At 41.2% G+C, this 19,412-nt stretch overlaps 1 protein-coding gene across 1 annotated transcript in view; it reads left to right on the top strand.

Annotated features, from left to right (window-relative positions):
- The window catches only part of AKAP12 (A-kinase anchoring protein 12), a 30,348-nt gene extending 11,869 nt beyond the window's left edge, over positions 1 to 18,479 (top strand). Inside the window, exons 3-5 of the mRNA XM_088161728.1 lie at positions 8,939 to 12,678; positions 13,431 to 15,331; positions 15,859 to 18,479. Of these exons, the coding sequence (XP_088017854.1) occupies positions 8,939 to 12,678; positions 13,431 to 15,329 (5,639 nt within the window). The 3' untranslated portion in view covers positions 15,330 to 15,331; positions 15,859 to 18,479. The remainder of the gene's footprint in view (positions 1 to 8,938; positions 12,679 to 13,430; positions 15,332 to 15,858) is intronic.
- Positions 18,480 to 19,412: the final 933 nt, after the last annotated feature.

Here is a 19,412-nt window from a genome sequence, read left to right as displayed (position 1 = left end):
TATCCAACATAATCAGTTGTAATCAAAATAGAAATACTGTCGCTATTATAGAAGAACACCTGTATTAGATACTGAGCCTTTACATTTTATTTTATCATATTACATCTCTTTTTTTACTATCAGTAGGAGCATTAAATTATTGTACTACAAGTATCTGGCGTAACATGTGTATAAAACTCTTGAAAGCAGAATTTGAGGCAATTTATAAGTAATTAGGTTGTAGAGAATTCCAATTAAACAAACCCTTCAGACCATACAAAAAAACCCAAACCAACCTCATAGTAACAGGCAAACGAGCAAATATTTCAGGGTTGAAAACCAGAAGCGTTTTGTACGGTTTTGTTTATGAGGCACAAAATCCGTGGGGTTTTTAAGCAGCATCTCCTGAGGTTGGGTACGGATGCTTTGTGGGAGGCTCCATGGGGAAGGCATTGCAGCAGGGGAACTGAAGCGGGCGGCTGGCTGCAGGGCGGCAGCCGGCGCCTCTTCCCTTCGGGGCAGAGGGAGATGAAGGCTGGAAGCGGCGGGTCCGAGACGGACCCCGTGAGGCGCCGCGCTTGTGCCGGCCGGCGGTGGGAAGAGCCGGGCGGGCGGGGGGCGGTCCCGGGCGGGGCCCGGGGCCGTCCGGGACGGGGGGAGCGGCCGTGAGGGCTCGGGGGAGAGCTCAGCCCTCCGACAGGCAGACTTCCATCGGGCAGCCTCGCCGGCAGCCGTCCCTCCGTGCAGCCAGCCGGGTGCCGCGGGTGGAAGCGCCGCTGCCGCCCGGCCGCCTCCCTCTCGCTGCCGTCGGCTGGGGCTGCCCCGCGGCCCTGGGAGGAACCTCGGAGCGGGGGTTCGTGGTGCCGGTGTGGCTTCAGCCATGCTGGGGACAGTGACGATGGCGGGTAAGGCGGTGTGGCACTGCCGGGGGCCGGCACACGCGGTTTGATGCCCGGGCTCGGTAGCGCCCCGGGGCTGCGGCGCTGCCGGAGAGCCTCGGAGCGCCGAGCCCCCAGGGTTAGCGACTGACTCTGAATTTCTGGCAGGGCCACAGGAGTTAAAAGGTCTGCCTGCCTTAAGTGTTTTTATCTCGGTGAGAACCGCTTCCAAGCCAAGGTTGCTGGAACTTCAGGAAGTGTCATATCGCCTCAGTCGGTGTGGTACCTGTGATACGAGGCTTTATGAATGTGGAGGTGCTAACTCGACTTTTCTGCAGGACGGGGCTATGACCTGGTATTTGAAATTGGGGAATAGAAGGAAAAGGTAGTGACCGCACTGATCGTGCTGTTTTACATCAATCAAGCAATAAGGCAGTAAAGTACCTTAAAAGCTCAACTTGGTTAAATTGCAGGAAATATGGAAATTGGCATTGTTTATATGTTGTAAAAATATTTGCGTGAGAGAAATGAAGCTGTTATTCTGTTGCTGTTTTATCTTAGCGAAGCAAAATTCAGAGGGGATTAGCATCGTGGCAAAGGGTGTGTGTGTGTATGGGAGGCAGCGGGACCCCAGCCTGCAGTACCAAAAACTCGGTGCTGTGTGCGCTGAACTCCGCACATCTTACTGAAGGAATTAGCACGCTAGCCACTGAAACTGAGAGCTAATACCATAAACTAACTGGGCTTTCTGAAAAGGTGAGTTTTGGAGGAGCAAAGAATTAAAAGAAAAAGCATTATCGCACTGCTGGGTTTGCACAAACTTGTGTCTTTCTCTGGGAGACAAAGTGCTATTATGAAGTTTAAATAAACAAACGCCGCGTTTTTTGTGTTTTTTTCCCCCCCCTAAAGATAGCTAATTTGCATCGGAATTTCTCTCAGATTGATGATATATGGCTCTAGCTATCTAGGAAATCTTTATTTCATTGTATTAATAATTACTCTATTTTATATTGTTTGCTAGAGCCAGTGAATGAATTAAAAAAATAGGGGGAGTTTATTCATGCAAAATACTCCAACTTTACAATACATATCGACAACAAAGCCTGTAGAAGTGCGGCTCCATTTGGAGCGGGCCCTGGGGAGGACTGTACGTGATTTGAATCAGTGAGTAGTGGAGGAGATATCCTACTGCTGTTTACAATAGGGTTTTCATTAAACTCGATGTTTAATGAGCTTATCACATGCTGAGTCTTTTTCCTCAAGGGTTCTCTATTTTTTTTATTTCCTTTTATTGTTAGCAATTAAAGGTTAAGCTGTTTTTCAAAAGCAATGTCTTTATATGTTTGCACAGTTTTGATCGCTTGAGGTTTTCCTTATTTAATAATTCCTGTGGAAGAACCTTGGATATTCACTGCAGCACAGCTGCTTCTGTAGTACATTTTGCAAGAACTGCATTTGGCTTGTAGTATGTGTTACCATTTCTTGGAAGGGACATAGGACCTCTGCTTATTGGTATGAAGGAGTGTATTAAGCTGTCATGTGTCTAATTAGTGCAGATGCAGCTTCATCTCCTTTGTGGTGAGTTTTTGATGTTTACTTTAGTCTTTATGTGGTCGTGTTGATAAAAAAAAATTTTCAATCTGCTTTTCATTGTTCATTAATCATTAGAAGTTCTCAAAAATGTGCTAGCGTTTACTGGCCTGTATTGCTTATCCCATCCTTGTTGCTAATGGAGTAATGGATTGTTTTCCTCTCAAATACCCAAGTGCTAGAGTTGCTTCTATCTTACGCTTGTTGAATAGATTTTATTTTAAGAAGCAGAACCAAGTCACTGAATGTGAGATGTGGACAGCATGTCTAACCATGAAATTTCATAAGTATTTGTAGCATGCTGGTTTGGTTCCCAAACAGAACAGCTGTGCTGGTCTAAGAGCAGTTTATTATTGTGAGGTATTTAATGACGAATTTTTAACTACAGCAACTATATCCAAGCCATAGATAATGACCCTTCTGGCTTTAAAAGACTTCTGTTAATTTTTAAAGAAGAACTATACTGTTTTCTGGTGTTTTGGGCTGTTCCTTGAAAAACTGAAATGAAAGAAGAAATATCTTAATCTTGAATACATGAAATACATAACTTTTCCTGCTGGAATTTGAGAAGCTGGGCTCTGAATTGGAATTTGAGAAGCTCTGGGTTGGAGTAGACAAGTACAGCTAAATCAAAATCTTCTAAAAATAAAGATTTTTTAGGAATGTTAAAATGTTGCAGCATCACAGCGGAAATGATTGTGTGTTTGGAGGGGTTTTTTTTGCTTGTTTTTTTCGGTTACTTTTCTATGATACAATTTTCTGGGGATGCTGCTTTTGCTTTCTAAAGGAACTCTAAGCCATGAAAAATAATAGTTGTTTTTCAACTTGTTCCTTTTTTCTGTTTTTAAAAACAAAGTATGTGAAATTTTTAAACCTAACTCTTCAGTTGCCACCCAAGTACCAGAGAACTGAAGACTAAATAGTACTTGTTTCAAAAGCTTTGAAATAACAACATGGTTGAAAAGCTCATGAATTCATGGATGCTTGGAGAGATGCAAAAATCTCTTTAAATCCTCCCTCATTATTTAATTAATCTGAAAGAACTTGCTCCCTGCAATGAACATGGCAAGTCAGTTCTTAGAAAATTGAGTGAATAGAAGGGAGAAGGACGTGGTGTGTGCTTTCTATGGAAGAATTGTTTGTACATTGAAGTGGAAATAAATATGGTGTGTAGCAGGCAAAGGAAGGAAAAATTTGTGAAAAATATATTGTTAAGAAGCAGCAATGTCACAGTTACTGTTTAAAAAAATTAAATATTTAGAAGGATAACACATAATCATATTTCCGTGTTACTTTGTTACTGCTAAGTGAGTAGTGTGTTTGATTTATTAAACCCAACCTTCTGAAACACAAGATTAAAAGAATCAGAATTTGTGGTGTAATCCCCAACTTGTACACTCTGCAGCAGAAACATAAAAGCATAGATTGGGGGGTTTTTTGGGGGTTTTTTTTGGTTTTGAATGCTAAAGTGCTCAATTTTACAAATAATTCCAAACAGCTACTTTATTCTTAATAAATCTGCTCAGGGTAGGTTTTTCATAGATATTGTAATTTCAAGCTGTGTTTCAGTTTTTAATTACTCACTTGTGTCAATTTTTATCCTTTCTTTATATTGTCATTAATGTTTCTAATGATAATTAGAAGAATTGTGCAGTTAAGAGAACTGCATTTGACAAATACAAGCTTGGTTCAAATTTTAACTGCCTTCTATTTGTGTCACATGAGTTTTAGAGCAGTAGCTGGTGGTTTGTTGTTTGTTTGCGCTTTTTTTTTCTTTCACAAGTTGTATTTGTAGCAAATCTTGACACAGTGGAGGCAAATGATTGTAATATACAACCCATGGCTGCAGCATTTGCTTTTGCTCATGCGAACCTAGTGAGAGAGTTGTGTATGTGACCAAAAGCACGATTTGGCCCTGAATACTGAATAAATGGAAACAGCACAAAGTCCTCGGGAGCCTTGCAGTGGCCAGAGGAGTTTGCGAGGTGGGCGCTGGGTGTGTGTCACATCCATCTGAGAGATTGAGAATGTAGGGAATTCATGGAAAAAATCCAGCGCCGTGCTGCAAATCCTTAGGGGGAAAAGTCAACCAACTCCAGATGTTGACATGGTTGACTTCGAGGATATGAAGTGCTGTGGATTTAACTCTTGCAGTCAGAGTGCTTTTTTTTTTTTTAACTGTTTGGCAGCTACCAGGGGAGAAACACATTTTCACTTCTGGAGAGAGCTGGGAGCAGTTAAGTTGCACTGCCAACAGTGTCTGTCAGTCTACAAAAAGAAGAGTTTAATTATTCATTTTATTTTTAATGGGAAGAGACAGGAATTCAGTCATTCTGAAAATACTAATTCTCCAACAACTGATCAGTGTGCTCCTGATAAAATAGAGTGGACTCTTAAATACCTGTGAAACTGTGAAATCAAGCACCTCTGAGTCCTCAACACTCTCAATTTCGAAAGTTTCTTTCAGAATAAAACTTGCAGTTATTAAAACATGAGCAGCACCTTGATTCAATTAAAAATATTTGAAAGATTAACTCGTATGTAAGCAGGTAAAATAGAATTTCAGTGTTGGTCCTTCAGCCACAGTGGATTTAAACAGCAAAGTGTATCAATTTTATGATGTCACCCCTGATCTTTATCACCTCCTCTTGGTATAGTTTTGTTGTATTCTATTCCTTGGCTAGCACATGGCTGGTAAAGTACAGCCCTGCTCAGGAGAGACCGAGGAAAATATTATTCATATCAGTATTTCACTGTATTTGTTTTGTTTTGTTTTCTGGTAGCTGTTTGGATGAGCCTGTCTGGTGTTTCTTAAAGGTGCTTTCAAAACCACTGAATTAATTCAGAAAGTACTGGTTGTCTTGCCAGAAAGCCTGTGGTAGTGACATGCTACAGAACTCTGACCAGCAATGCCTTGTGTGAGTAACTTCCAAACATTTCTGCATTCAGAATTGCACTGACAGTGGGCACTGAAGTGTCATTAATAAAAACATCACTGTAGAATCCAACTGCCAAATAGAAAGTTCCGGGTGTATACGTTGTGGAAGTACAGCTTGGATATTTGTGGCACTGGAGCTTTGTCACACAGCACTGGCAGCCTCCTGGCAGCATGCAGGCAAATTTCCTGAATGGCACCTCTTTCCTCAAACGCTGAGGAAGGGCATCAGAAATTCAGTTTTAAAGAATCTTCCAGGGTTTTAGACTGTTAAAGAAGGAGGCAAAGTAGAGACTGGGTACAACAGAAGCAGGTCACTTAACAGCTGACACTGGAATGTTATCTTGGGGATGAAATACCTTCTGGACAGGTTAAATCCTTTAGTGGACTTGAAGGGGTAGTGCTTGGGTTAGGTCTGTAAGTATGTCATCTGCACCATGAAGGAGAGATGGAAGCGTGATGTGCTGTAGCATAGCTGTGACTTTTCAGAGTGGTATTAATAAGTGTGTGTCAGTCAATATTTCTGTTAGTTACTCCTTTTGCACTGTGTTTAGTGAGGTATTGCAAGGTAATGTGTCTGCTGGACAGGCTCACAAGGAAGACCTAATTACTGTCAGCTTGATTTAACAGCTTTGAAAGCTTATCACTGTCTAAACTCTGTGTTCTCTATTTTTATGATTGCATTTGGTATCTTAATGCATACCCATACCTTCAGATTTTGTAATAGTCTTTCCACCTGCAGAACTTTTTCCAAAGAGATGGTCTTTATCTTAGGGTGTTATAAACACATCATTTTATAAACAGAATAAGTAAAGACTCTCTGAATGTTTATCTTAAATATGAAGAGATGCCTTTATATACTGGTCTTTCATTTTGCCTCTCTTTGGAAATGGAATGCCTCATTTATTCATATTCTTTATCATTGCACTCTTACAATAATCCCGTTTATCCGTAATACCTGAATCTCATCTTAAATACTGAATTTACACTAAACACCTGTGCTAGTTTGGGACAAATTTGGAAGGGAACTTCCAAAGGGATGTTTCCATAAGGGAATTAAGAGAATTTTAGAAATAAATAAAAAAAGAAATGTCACCTTTTTACAAATTTTTTGAAACCTCAAGATTTTCAGTAATGAAGGGCATGCATTCCCAGGGAGTGTTTGCAAGAGAAAGGTGAGCCCACAGAAAACCAAGTCTCTGCAGTCCCGAGTGGCTTCTGAATTCTCCACTCCCTTCTGCCTTCCTGCATTTCTCATTCCCACTTAGACCAGCATTCCCCACTGGCTCTCAGCCCTGTATTTCAGTCTACCTCTATGTAACTCATGTCACATAGAGATTTTAATATGTCTAAGAGTAAGCAGATTGGCGTTAATGCAGGGCTGGGACAAACAGACTCTGTAGACTTTGTTTCCTGCAGAGATTCTAAGAGACCTGGCTCATGAGCTAATTTTTATTCAATGTTAAATGATCAGCATTTAGCTTCATAGCTGGTTAAGCCAAAAGAATAATTTTTAGTATAAATAAGCTTAAGAATATATTAAAGTACCTGTTACTAAATAATTATAAAATATGTGATGCTTGAAGATGGTCTCTGAAGAAGTGCCTCTAACTTTGTGAATTCATGTTAAGCCTTTAAATTACATAATGTTATGGAAATGACAAGGAGTTTATTTCCAGACCTAGGATTAAATGAACACAGATGCAAAAGTGGTATAGTCTCAACATACAACTAAATAAACAAAATGTAATGTTTGATAAGAGTTATTTTGCTTGTGGATTTTTCTGGTGTTTGCAAGAGATATATTACCAATGGACGAAAAATTGTCCACTTTTTCAAAATGTCTTTTTTGTCTTGCCCTTCTCCCTCACAAATGGCTCAGTTCAAACATCTCTGGTCTAAAATGTTCGGGGAGTTAGCATGTTAGCAGAGGTCAGGCTTTTAATTGAATTCAGAGTTAACAATTGAGGTAAATAATATTTAACTGTTAGATAAAGGAAAAACAAAAAGTTTTGCTTATGTTGACTTAGAAACAACAACTAGTAGGCTGCTGATAGTAATTTGCCCTCTGCACAGCAGTTAAAAGCCAGTATCCTCGTAGATTTTTGTCTTGCTTATTGTGTAGTTAGTTCCAGTCTTACCTGGACTGCATTGTCTGTGTGCTTCTGAAGAAGCAGCCCTTAATAAAGGGGGAACAAGGCAAAAGGCTGTGAAGGATCTCTGGAGATCAGGTGTTCCAGCAGAGCAGGGCCAGCTGCAGAGTCAGAGACAACTTCAAGGTGGTTCAAATAAAAACCACATCACTTCGAGGAAGTTGATGATTGCATGCTTTGTAAAGCTGTCTCCTTCTGCCTCTGGACATTGAAGTAGCACATGTACAGCTAAAAGAAAGGGACTGTGCCTTCTTCTAGGGTGTTGCTCTTCAACATTGAATATTTTAAAATAATCTTATTTTTTCATCTTGGCACTCTAACGGGTTTGGTTAGAGAGAAGAGTATGTTCCTTCATGCCTTGCACTTTCACCCGTTGCACAAAACCTAGGGTCAAGAGCAATATTAAACTGAAATCCTGGCAGCATCCAAGCCCAAGAATCTTTTGGTGTCTTGAATATGCCATAGATTTAATTTACATGCCAGTCTCTGAACTATTATCTCTGAAATTATCCCAGCAAGACTGAGAGGGGGTTACCAGTGACCTGAAGGAAAAATGCAAACTGTCCTCAAAGAAAAGACAATGTAAATAGATATGTGAGCAGTGGTTGGTTTTACCTTCTTGCATAGTAACAACCTCATTCATTTTAAGCAACATGGAATTGCTGTAAATGGTGATGCTATGTACGTGTTGCATACATACATATATTGTATGGGAGAATTCCAAAGATTCATGATCTTCAAAGCAATATATTGTGATGTAACTGTTATGTAGGGGTTACAAGTTTTCAGAAAAACAGGTTTCCCGTGGGTGTTTTCACACCTTACATTCTTTTGGGACAAAGCTGTAAAATAAGCTTTTCTTTTTGTCATCATTTTAGGTCAACGCTTTTTTTGAAGTTTTGTTTTGTTTTGTTTGCTTGCATGTTTGGTTTTTTTTTTGTTCGTTGGGTTTCCTCAGATGTGTCTGTCTGCATGGAAATGTTTATTGAACTTTGCTTCAGGGATAATTGCATGTATTATTCTGTACAGTCTATGATAGAATTTTTTTTTTCTTACTTAAGTTTGCCTTAAAGTGAGGAAAAAAAAACCACTAACCAAACAAACGACACAAAAATAGCTGCAAAATCAGGGTATAGAATAAGAGAATATAAGGTTGAAAGGTGCATTTGCAAATAAACTGTGGAAAAAACTGTACAATGATACAAAGAAGGAAAATAATTATAGTAATGATAGAACAAAAACTAATTCTTAAAAATGTAAGAGTAGCATATAGAAAAGCTACACAGATAAAGATAGAACAAGTATGTTTATGAAAATTGGTCATAATGAAAAAATATATAAAGGTATAATATAAGGTTAAATTTAGAAGGAAATTAACTGGGGTTTTGTTATTGTTTAAACAGTTGGACAAACAGAACATTCCAGTGTAACTTTGAAGGAAGACGCTGATACTGTGGAGACAAATCCATCTGACTCGGCCACCAAGGATGGTGTAGATGCTGAGAAGGAGGATGCTCATTCGATTAAGCAGATGCCAGCTTTGGAAGAAGTTGCAGAGGACCAAGTGGCAGAGCCACAGTCTTATGATCTGGGTTTTAAAAAGGTTTTTAAATTTGTTGGGTTCAGATTCACAGTGAAGAAGGAAAAGACAGGAAAATCAGAACCAGTTCAGCTGCTTACTGTAAAAAAGGAAACACAGGTCCCTGAAGGAGCTGATGATCAAAAAGAAGTCAACGCAGAAGAAGCAGCAGTGCCTGAGGATGCACTCTCTGCAGAAGACAATACCAAAGATACACTGAAAAACGAAAAAACAGAAGATGAATCTCCTAAGATACCAGAAGCAAATGAGACTTGTTCTCAACCAGCTGCTTTAGCCACTGAAACTGCATCGCCATTAAGAAAACTTTTTACTCAAGGATGGACCGGATTTAGAAAAAAGAAGAGTTTTAGGAAAACTAAAGAAGATGAACAACAGTCTCCTGTGAAAGAAGAGGAGAAAGAAAAAGAGGGGACAACAATAACAACTGATATCAGTGAAAAGGAGGAGAAACCTGAATCTGAGAAGCAAGATGAAGAAAGGAATGTGACAGCAGTAACTATTGAAGCACATGAAAAGGAGCAAACTGAAAGTGAAATGCAGGAGTCAGAAAAGACTTTGGCAGCCATAGGAGTAGAAGGAAGTGAAAAGAAAGAGGTAGTCAAGCATGATGAGCAGGGACAAAAAGAGGACCTGGCAGCAGCAGCTGTAAAAGAAAGTGCAGAGGGTAAAGAAGATGAAGATGATCAAGAAAGGAAACTGGTGGAAGTCTCGGAAAATCTTGGTAAAGAGGAAGAAAAAACTGAAGAAGGAGAGAAAGAAGGTGAGGTGACAGAGAAACCACTAAAAACAAAGTCACTGGTACCTGTTGTCACTGAGAGTGTGAATGGAGAATTGAAAATATCCTCAGAAGTCCTACCTGTGGGAGAAAAACTGGAGTCAATGGAGAAGTGCGAAATAGATCACAGAACTGAAATAGCCTCTGAAGAGACATTTGAAACAGGATCTGTGGCAGTGGAAATTTCTAGTGATCAACTTAAAAAATCTGAAGGAAGTGAAGGAAGTGAACCTGTTCTACTTGGGAAAGAGACATTAGATGAAAAAACAGAGGAAGCAGAATTGAAAATGTCACCCACAATAGATGATGTTGCACAGGGAGAAGCTCTGGATAGAACCACAGAGAAGAAAGAAAGCAAAGAACATGAAACAAAGTCACCTCTGAGTGCTCCTGAGTCAAAGTCCTTTTCTGCTTCTGAACATTCAGTTGACACAGAGGATAATCAACAGTCAGTCAAACCCACCGATGAAGGACTACAAGGAAAACCTGGCACAGATACAAGTGATACTGTCAAACCAGATGAAACAACCATGGAAATAACTTCTGAAGAGGCATCTGGAAAGAGGCCTCCAGAAAGTATCACAAATGAAGCAGAACTCCTGTCTTCTCAAGAAAAGGCTAAACTACAAGGCAGCCCTTTAAAGAAACTCTTTACAGGTACTGGATTGAAAAAACTGTCTGGAAAGAAGCAAAAAGGTAAAAGAGAAGAATCTAAGTTAGAGGAACAGGGTGAACCAATTCAGCACTTATCAGATTCCCCAGATAGCCCAGAGGAACAAAAGGGGGAGAGTTCTGCTTCTTCTCCTGAAGAGATGAATGAAATTCCCTCTTTGGAAAAATCTACAGATGGAATGCAGGTCACTGAAAGTGAAGATGCCACAATTCCAGATGTGGAGCGAAAAAGAGAAACTGTTACACCTTGGGCATCATTTAAAAAGATGGTGACTCCCAAGAAACGTGTCAGAAGGCCTTCTGAAAGCGATAAAGAAGAAGAAATTGATAAGACAAAGAGTGTAGCAGTATCTGCAACTGAAAATGTTGTTGATGAAAACCAGGGAGAAATAAAAGAAAATGGGATTGACCAGAAACCAGAGAAAATTACAGAAGAGCCCAAAAGAAAAGTTGACACTTCTGTGTCCTGGGAAACTTTTATATGTGTAGGTTCTTCAAAGAAAAGAGCCAGGAAGTCATCATCATCTGATGAAGAAAGCCAAAAAGTAGAAGAGTCTGGACAGAGCAAAGAAACAGCAACAGATGCAGTTCTTACTAGCTCTCAGGAGAGTGATCAAGGACAAGGGAATTCTTCCCCAGAACAAGCTGGAAGCCCATCTGAAAGTGAAGGTATTTCAACATGGGAATCATTTAAAAGGTTAGTTACTCCAAGAAGGAGATCCAAAACCAGAATGGAAGAGAGAAGTGAAGACTCTGTTGTGGGATCTAGCCTGGAGCATTCAACATCAGATGGTGAGCCTGGAAAAGATGAATCATGGGTTCCATTTAGAAAACTGATGCCTGGGCGTAGGAAGAAAAAGTCAGATGGAAAGCCAGAACCAGCTCATCTTAAACAAGCAAGAGAAGACATGGCAGAAACAGCTGAAGAGGATTCCGATATTCCAGCTGTTGTTCCTTTATCTGAATATGAAGCAGCAGAACAGGAGAAAATGGAAGCCCAGCGAGTGAAAGATGCTGAAGCGATGAGAGAACGAACCTCAGAGGAAGAGAGAGCAGAAAAGTTAGAGGAGACCCTGAGGATGGAGCAAGGATCTGAAGGGCTGGTACATGCAGTTGCTGTTACTGTGGAAGAAGAAAGGGCAGTGAGCAGCATTGAGGAAAGGTCACCATCATGGATATCTGCTGCTCTGACAGAGTGCATTGAGCAGGCAAGAGAAGAGGAAGAGAAAGAGACTCGGAAAAAAGCTGAACTGGGTGTTACTGTGGAGGATGCAGTGGTAGCTGCTAAGACAGTTCCAGAGACTAGAAAGGATGTAAGTGATGATACCACAGCAAGTGAACTGGAGCTAACCTCTGAAGCAGTGACTGCTCTGGAGACAGCAGAAGCTTCCTGTGCTGAAGAAACAATGGAAGTGTCCCTTGCTGAGGAGACAACTGAGATGGTTTCTGCTGTTTCACAATTAGAAACCCCAGATACTACAGAAGAAGCTACACCAGTTCAAGAAGTAGAGGCCACTGAACAAAATTTGAAAGAATTGGACAAACAGACGCAAAAAGTTCTTCATGAAGTTGCTGAAAGAGTAAAGTCAGATGTAACACAGCTGGTTAGTGAAAGAGCTATAGCAGAAACTATAATTACAACAGCACAGGGACTTGAGTCAGAAGTGAAAGATGGTGCTAAAGATGGGAACATTGTAGGCCAGGAAACTGTTCTGCTTGAACAATCCTTGGAAAACGAACACAAAGAAGATGGCCCCCAGCCTCAGCAAAGTGCAGGGAGCATTCAGGATCAAAACACAGTTGAAGAGAGTGTTTTACCTGCAGGTTCAGAGAAAAGTGAAATACCTTCTGCAGTGGAAGAAAGCACGGAAGGACATCAAGGATATGTAGAAGACCATAAAGAAGTAAATGAAGTGCAGAGGACAACAGAAGAAGCTTTATCACATGACAAAGAGTTTGACAGCATCAAAGCCATCACTCCCAAGGAAGAGCTGTTTGCAAAGCAGGAGCCTTCAGAACAAGAGAAAAAACTGCCTGTAACAGAGTTGACAGTGGATGAGACAAGAAATGAATGTGCTCCAGAAGGAAAGCCTGCAGTAAGTATTGCATATAACACAAAGGTTGATCTGTCAAAGAAAAAATCAGTGTTAGATACTATATCTTGTTTAGAACCAGGTTGTGGGTGTATTTCTGTCAAGGACCTTCCTAGTGAAGCCTAAGACAACTTAGTTCATTTCCAGTGAGAGACACACAGATGTCTAGAAGCAGCAAGCACTGAAGCTTGTGTGCAGGGTGGGTGGATGCAGTGCTTGCAGAAATGGAGTGCTTAGATGCAGAGGTACTGAAATGATTGCCATTAGGGCTCCTGCATTGCACAAAGTAACTGAAGATGATATATGAACAGCTGAGATACAGATGTGATCCATGTGACACCATACACAGTGGATGGTGTCTTCAGTTTTAGACAGAAATACAGATGAAGCTGAGGTACCTCTGCAAAGGGAGGACATGAAACAACACAATTATCTCCAGCTTTAAATGCTGTAGTTACTGTGGCTGGCACATTCCTGCCTTCTTCTCTAACTACTCGTCTTCTGGCTTAGTCTTTGTTTCAAGTGCTGCCAGCTGTTCCTTCCTTTAGTTAATTATAAGGTTGCAGTTTGTTTAATGAGCTACACGTCCTCAGAAACACGCAAGCTGGGATTTTGGTGAGGTGCTAATCCCCATGTCATCACCTTGTGCTCTTCCCATAACTAATATCTATTTGGGTGTTGTGGTTTCTCACCTAGAATGTTGCTGGTCACTCTTCTTGTACCCTTTCTCACAGAGCTGTTGTAATTATCCACAGGTTCAGGACACGACAGACGATGAAACCTCATCCTTGGGGCTAACAGCTGAAAAGCCTATGCAGCTTGGAGGAGAGGCCAGAACGCTCACTGTGGGACCAGAGTGCACAGAAGCAGTTGTCACTGTGGTCCCTGTTAAAACTGAAAAACAAGATGGAATTCCTGACTCAGAAGAGCAAGTTTGTACTAAAGGGGGTCCTAGCGGGACACCTGTCCTAAGTAAGGAAGATGATGCTGTGCTCAATGGAGTACAAAGCACAGAAGTCACTGTTGCTGAGGTTCTGCTGCAGAGCAAGGGAAAAACCTCTGCCATTCCTTCAAAAACAGTTGGCTCAGAAGCAGCTGCAGATGTTGAGCAGAGTGTGAATGATGGGTCTGACATTGCAGCAGAAGATTCTGTGCCCATCATAGAGCCACAATGCGGAGACAAAACAACTGAAACCACCTCCAAGAGTGATGAAGCCAAAGGTGGCAAAGTGGAAGGTGCTGTGCTCGAATCTGAAACACAGCTGGAGAGCACTTCCATTGTTGCTGAGACTCATGTGCAGATTGAAGCAGATGGGGCATCTAATTTAGCATCAACATGCCCAGAGATTGTTGAAAATGGAAGTGCTGTTATCACTGATATAAGTCCTGAGAAATGTGAAACACTCAGCAGCTTGGTTGGAGAAGAGACTATGGGAAAAGGACAAGAAGTTGTAGAAACCTTGAACTGTCAAGGCTTCCAGAAAGAAGATGAGGAATTGCTGGAAGGAGCCAAAGAAGTATCTGAATATGGAAAACAGGAAGCTGTGAGGCATGATGAATGTTCAACTGCTGTCCAGCAAGAGGAAGGCTGTGACTCAGCCTTTCCACAGGCTGAAAGCTTGGGGGCTCTGAAAACACCTGTGGCTCTAGCAGCTGCAGCAGGTGGAGAGCATGTTGTGGCAGAAACTGTGACACGCACAGACACCGCAGCCAAAACTGCACAGCCCTTGGCAACCACACCAGAGCAAATGGCTTCTGAAGAGGTCCCAGTTGCTAATATTGACTGTTCAGACTGTGGGACTGCAGAGCTTGGTAGTGTGGAGGCACCCAAGCCTAGAGTAACTTGTGCTTCCATGAACGGAGTCTCTGAAGAGCAGGAGCAGCCCCAGAGCACAGGGCAAGCCGAACACAACGGTATTCCTTCCAGTCACAGTCTGTCTCCCAGCGACCTGGAATTTCAGAACCATGTTGTTCAGTCTGTGGTCATAGAGTCCCAGAGCACAAAAATTGTATTGAATGCCATCCAGTCAGCTGTTCACAAACTTGCAGAAACAGAAGAGTCGGCTGCCCTTGAGTCAGAGCAGAGCATTAAGTCCAAAGGGAAAAGCCCATCAGATACAATTGTACCTGAACTTCTGAGAAGTGTGCAGGTAGATCAACCGCTTCCAGTAAAAGAGGAAGAGATACAAAGTAAAGAACAAGAGCTGAAGCTACCAGGAATAGTGAAAACTGCTACCTTAATTGAGTGTGCAGAAATTCATGCAACTGTGGAAAAAACGAAAGACATGCCTTTAACTTCTGAGATGCTGAAAGATGGACAGAGTCAGGATTCTTTAACAGTCGTGACAAGCCCTGAAGACATTTCAGGGGGAAGTGTGAGACTTCAGAAATCAACCCTAGAACTAAGTACTTCAGAAGATTCAACCAAAGACATCCTAGACATACACACACCAAAATTAAGGGAAAAAGAGGTTGGATACATTATGGAAATCTCAGACCAACATACAAGACAGCAAACATGCAGAGAAAGTGAAGAACAACCATATCATCCACCAGTAGAAGACGGGAAAACACAAATGTGGGAGGATGACGGTTGTCAAGAAGGAACATCTTGTGATAGACAAAGTCAGAACTCAGTGGCTCTGACGCCTTGAATGTAAGTAGCATTTTTAGCCAGTAATTTATTTATTTTTCTAAGATAGTTGTGAGGATCTCTAAACTGTTCTCTCTAATGTGGTGTGGTGGTCTGTTTTGTTTTCAATTCTTTTGCTGAAGGGCCACCCTCACTTCAATGGCCTTGGACTTGGTCTTTATTTTGGTGTGGTATTTCTGGGAGGTAGTAAGTGTATTTTCCAGTTTTCCTAGGTAGGAACTCACATGACACATTTAATGTATGTCATTTAATATGCAAACACACTCTTTAACAAAGGTCTTTTTAAAATCCTGAATGATGTGAATATTGCCTTCCATGGTAAACCTGGAGTACCTCACGTACAAAGCTCTTTGCACTTCAGAGAAATTTGAATCAGAAATTACAAGTATAGTCTCTCCCTAGGATATATACTGCACTTGCTTCACTAAGTCATAAGGCCTTTATCTCTGAGAACTGCTTGGAAAAATAACGTATTCTTGAGAAAATAAGTTGTCATTACTAAAGCTTTTTTCCTGTCATCTTTCTTTCAGATGTGCTAAGCATCCATGTGGCATTTGGAGAGATGCCAGTCCTAGAGAACAACTGACAATCCTGCCACAGAACCAGGAGCTTTATTCACTACCCTTTATTCTTGGATGTTAACATCTGTTCTTTTGAAGGCCTTGCCTTGCCGTTTTTGTTAAAAAAACAAAGCCTTTAATATTGGCTGTATCCATACCTGCGTTCCATTTGAAGGTTGTTTGTCTCTGCCCAAAATAATCCATTAAGACTGGAGATGCCCCACTGAGTGACTGGGCAGACCACTAGAATTTTTGCCATGGTTATTACTGTCCCCTCATTTAATGTGTGTCCTGTCTGTCCAATCTCCTTGAATCCTTTCACTTGTCCCTGAGTCTCCCTCCCTTCTTTAGCAGTCTCCCTTCCCCCTCACATTTTTCCTAGCTGCCTTGATCTGACCTGTGAGTGGCCATAAGTGCTGCTTAGCCTGTGTGTGAGGGGCAAGAGGAGGGCTGACTGATGAGAGAACACATGAGACTTCTGGATACGTCTGTCAAACAGCAGGAACTGGATCACGCACAAATTGTTGAGCAAGGTGCTCAAGTTTGCTGCCTTTCAGTCCCATTCAGGTATCTCTGTCTGTCTTTCAGTTGTATTTGTGCAGGCCTGATTTAGTCAGAAAATTATTTCTACAGTGTAGCTTGAAAGGAGATGGAAAATACCCTTCCTCTATTGTTCCAGACTTCAGGTCTCAGGACTGGACTGTAATGTATTGAATATTTATATGTATGTCTTAAACCCAGTTCTGATTTTAATGTAGAGCAATGATTCATCTGTACTGTTTAGGCATTCCCTTAAATGAATATTGTAGAGTAGCCTGGAGAGGAAATTGATACTATTGGAGCAGAAGTTGATAACATGTAGTTTCCTATTTATTGTTCCAGGTTTTTCCCTCTGTAAAAGCTCTCAAAAATTTGGCTGTCTTGCTTTGAATATTTATATGTATATCCTATACCCAGTTCTGATTTTAATGTAGAACTATGATATTTCTAATGACAAAAGGAGAGCCCTGACCTGACCTGCTCACGTCTACTTTTAGCCCTCCCTGGTTTCTGAGGACCCTTCAGTCACCACCATTTCACTGTCACCTTGTTCTTGTTCCACTTCCTTCGTATCTAACTCCTCTCTTTCCAAGCTCTGCTAATTTCTGGTCACTGCCCCATTCAACCCAAAGCCTATCCCTGCCTTATAATGTCTAACATCTTTCCTACCTACACACTTCCTCCTTTCCCAACCCCTGCCTGAACTGTTTTCCCACCACACCATTTTCTGAAATTCTCCCCACTCCTGGCAATTCTGTCTTTTCTGGGGCAGGTGTAGGAAAGAGGGAAAAAAAGGACTTGGTAATGAGTTCTACCATGAATTGCAAAAAGCTGATGAGATCTTTGGGGTGCTGAGGATGTAAAATGCTTCATGACTGACAACAGCTGAGACCAGAATGGGCATGGTGTTATAAAGATACTTAGAAGCCCCAAGACTGAGAGTCCTGGGATGTCTGTCCCAAGCAGGAATCAGTCCTCTCCTTTGTCATTTACGTTAAAATCGAACAAGGGGTACAAGTCAGTACTTTCAGCTCTGATTTCCAAAGTGAAGCTTACAGATCACACATTGTGAAACCAATGCCCATCAAGTTGAACAATAGCTCACTCTCATACCTGTATAGTAATTTATTTTAAAATCAACTTTAGTGTACAAATGCTCTTGTTACGGCAGGTGCTGGCCTCCCCTTGAGGCTGCACGTCCAGCAAGCAATGTGACTGATTGCACTGGTGTGATTGCACCATCTGGTGCTGCCCTGTGTGGAAGCATCAAAAGATTTTTCTTTACCTCAGAGCGAATTATATAAATATTTAAAGCCAAACAATGTGGTTTCAAACAATCCAGTCTATCTCTGTCCATTGTTAGTGGCAGCTTTCCCCCTTAGCTTTGGGCAATTCCAAAAACCTCGGTTGATTTCCACACGTTTAGGTTGGCTTGCAAGGTAATGATGCTCTTAATAACACCTCACAAGTGCAAACTTGGCTGAATTTGTACAAATTGTATACCTATGTACCTTAAGCCATATTGCAATAACTGCAGCAGGTAAAATAACAAAAGCATGACCTGTGTAATCCTGATTCTTACATTTGTAGCTCCAAAGCTGTTAATAATATGTAAAGTTACTTCTTGTCTGAACCTCATTTAAATAAAGCTAGCTTTACCACAATGTAAATTGTCTGTTGGTAGTAATTGGGCAGGCAAGGGCTTTTAACTTGCCTGTTTTCTCCATTAAATCCAGGGCCTGGGTAAGCAGTGCAACAAACCTAACTATAAAAGAAATGCAAAAGCTTCTTTTTATAACTGACAGCCAAAACACCTGCTGCACCCAAAACCATGCTAATGGTGCAGGGACCATGTCTCCACAGGAATATCCTACTTTGTTCCAGTGTATTGCTTTGGCCTCTGAAACTCTCCTTGAGACTGTGACTTCTGGCTTGTGCTTAAAAGCTTGAAGCTTTCTCTAATCCAATGTATTGGGTTATCAGATTTGATTTTGTGTTTTTAAGGTAGATTTTCATTGATTAAATAAAATGCAACTACAAATTTGTTCTAACCTGTGTATGTGGTGGGTTTTTTTTCACCTTGCTTAGTGTAAATTATTTTCTGATGGTTGCTTCATCTTCAGGGAGTTAGAGAGTTGCTCCTGAGAATTTACGTTCAGGTTTTGATGTGAATTAAAGAAGCTAATTACAGAATTAAACTATGATTTGGCTCTAAGTTTCAATAAATTATGCATATTTCAGAAGAAGTACTCCAGAAGACTGAAATACTTTTATTAAATTCAAGATGGAGAACAGTATTCAGTGAGCCAGAATGAGAAATCAGTAAATCATATGCCTTGCTGGTGTGACTGAAGTATAGAAAACACCAAGAAAGCAACAGGATAAATGTCCACAAAACCTTTGTTATAGATTAGCAGATTAAGGGTTTTAGGCCCATAACTGGTATCTTCTAGGCTCCCCCACTTCTGCTGAGCAAGAGTATACTCATGGCAGCAAAAACCTGGGTGTGCTGATTGTTTACGTTAGCAGACCTCGGATTTCAGACATGAAGTTTTTCCAGCTGTTCATGTGGCTGCGGCTGATTAGCAGTGTTTGTATCTCAAGACAGATTCATACCTGAACCTAGTTCTGTAGTAATTGGTGCTAAATCTAGTATGTGCAAATACTTACCTGGACTGGTTGCAGCAACTGCAGGGATATGGGAACACTGCATGCAGCCTGTCCATCATCTTGCTTTGGCAGGGTGTCAGAGGGCCCACACCACAGGGGACTGATCTCACTGTCCACCTTTGGCACCTGGAGGTAAAAACTGAACCAGCATCTCTTGCCAGATATTGTGCTCCAGGTGTACACAGCCTCTGCTGCCCCATTTGCAACATTTGTGTATTTGTAGTGTTCAGTGAAATCCCTGAACAGGCATCTAACTAGGGATTGCAGTCCAAGCCTCTTGGATCCCAAGGAAGTTTGTCTGCTGTTTCCTCTTG

This window comes from Sturnus vulgaris, chromosome 3 (assembly GCF_052056855.1).
Source record: "Sturnus vulgaris isolate bStuVul1 chromosome 3, bStuVul1.hap1, whole genome shotgun sequence".
NCBI lineage: Eukaryota > Metazoa > Chordata > Aves > Passeriformes > Sturnidae > Sturnus > Sturnus vulgaris.
This window is presented reverse-complemented; position numbering and strand designations above follow the sequence as displayed.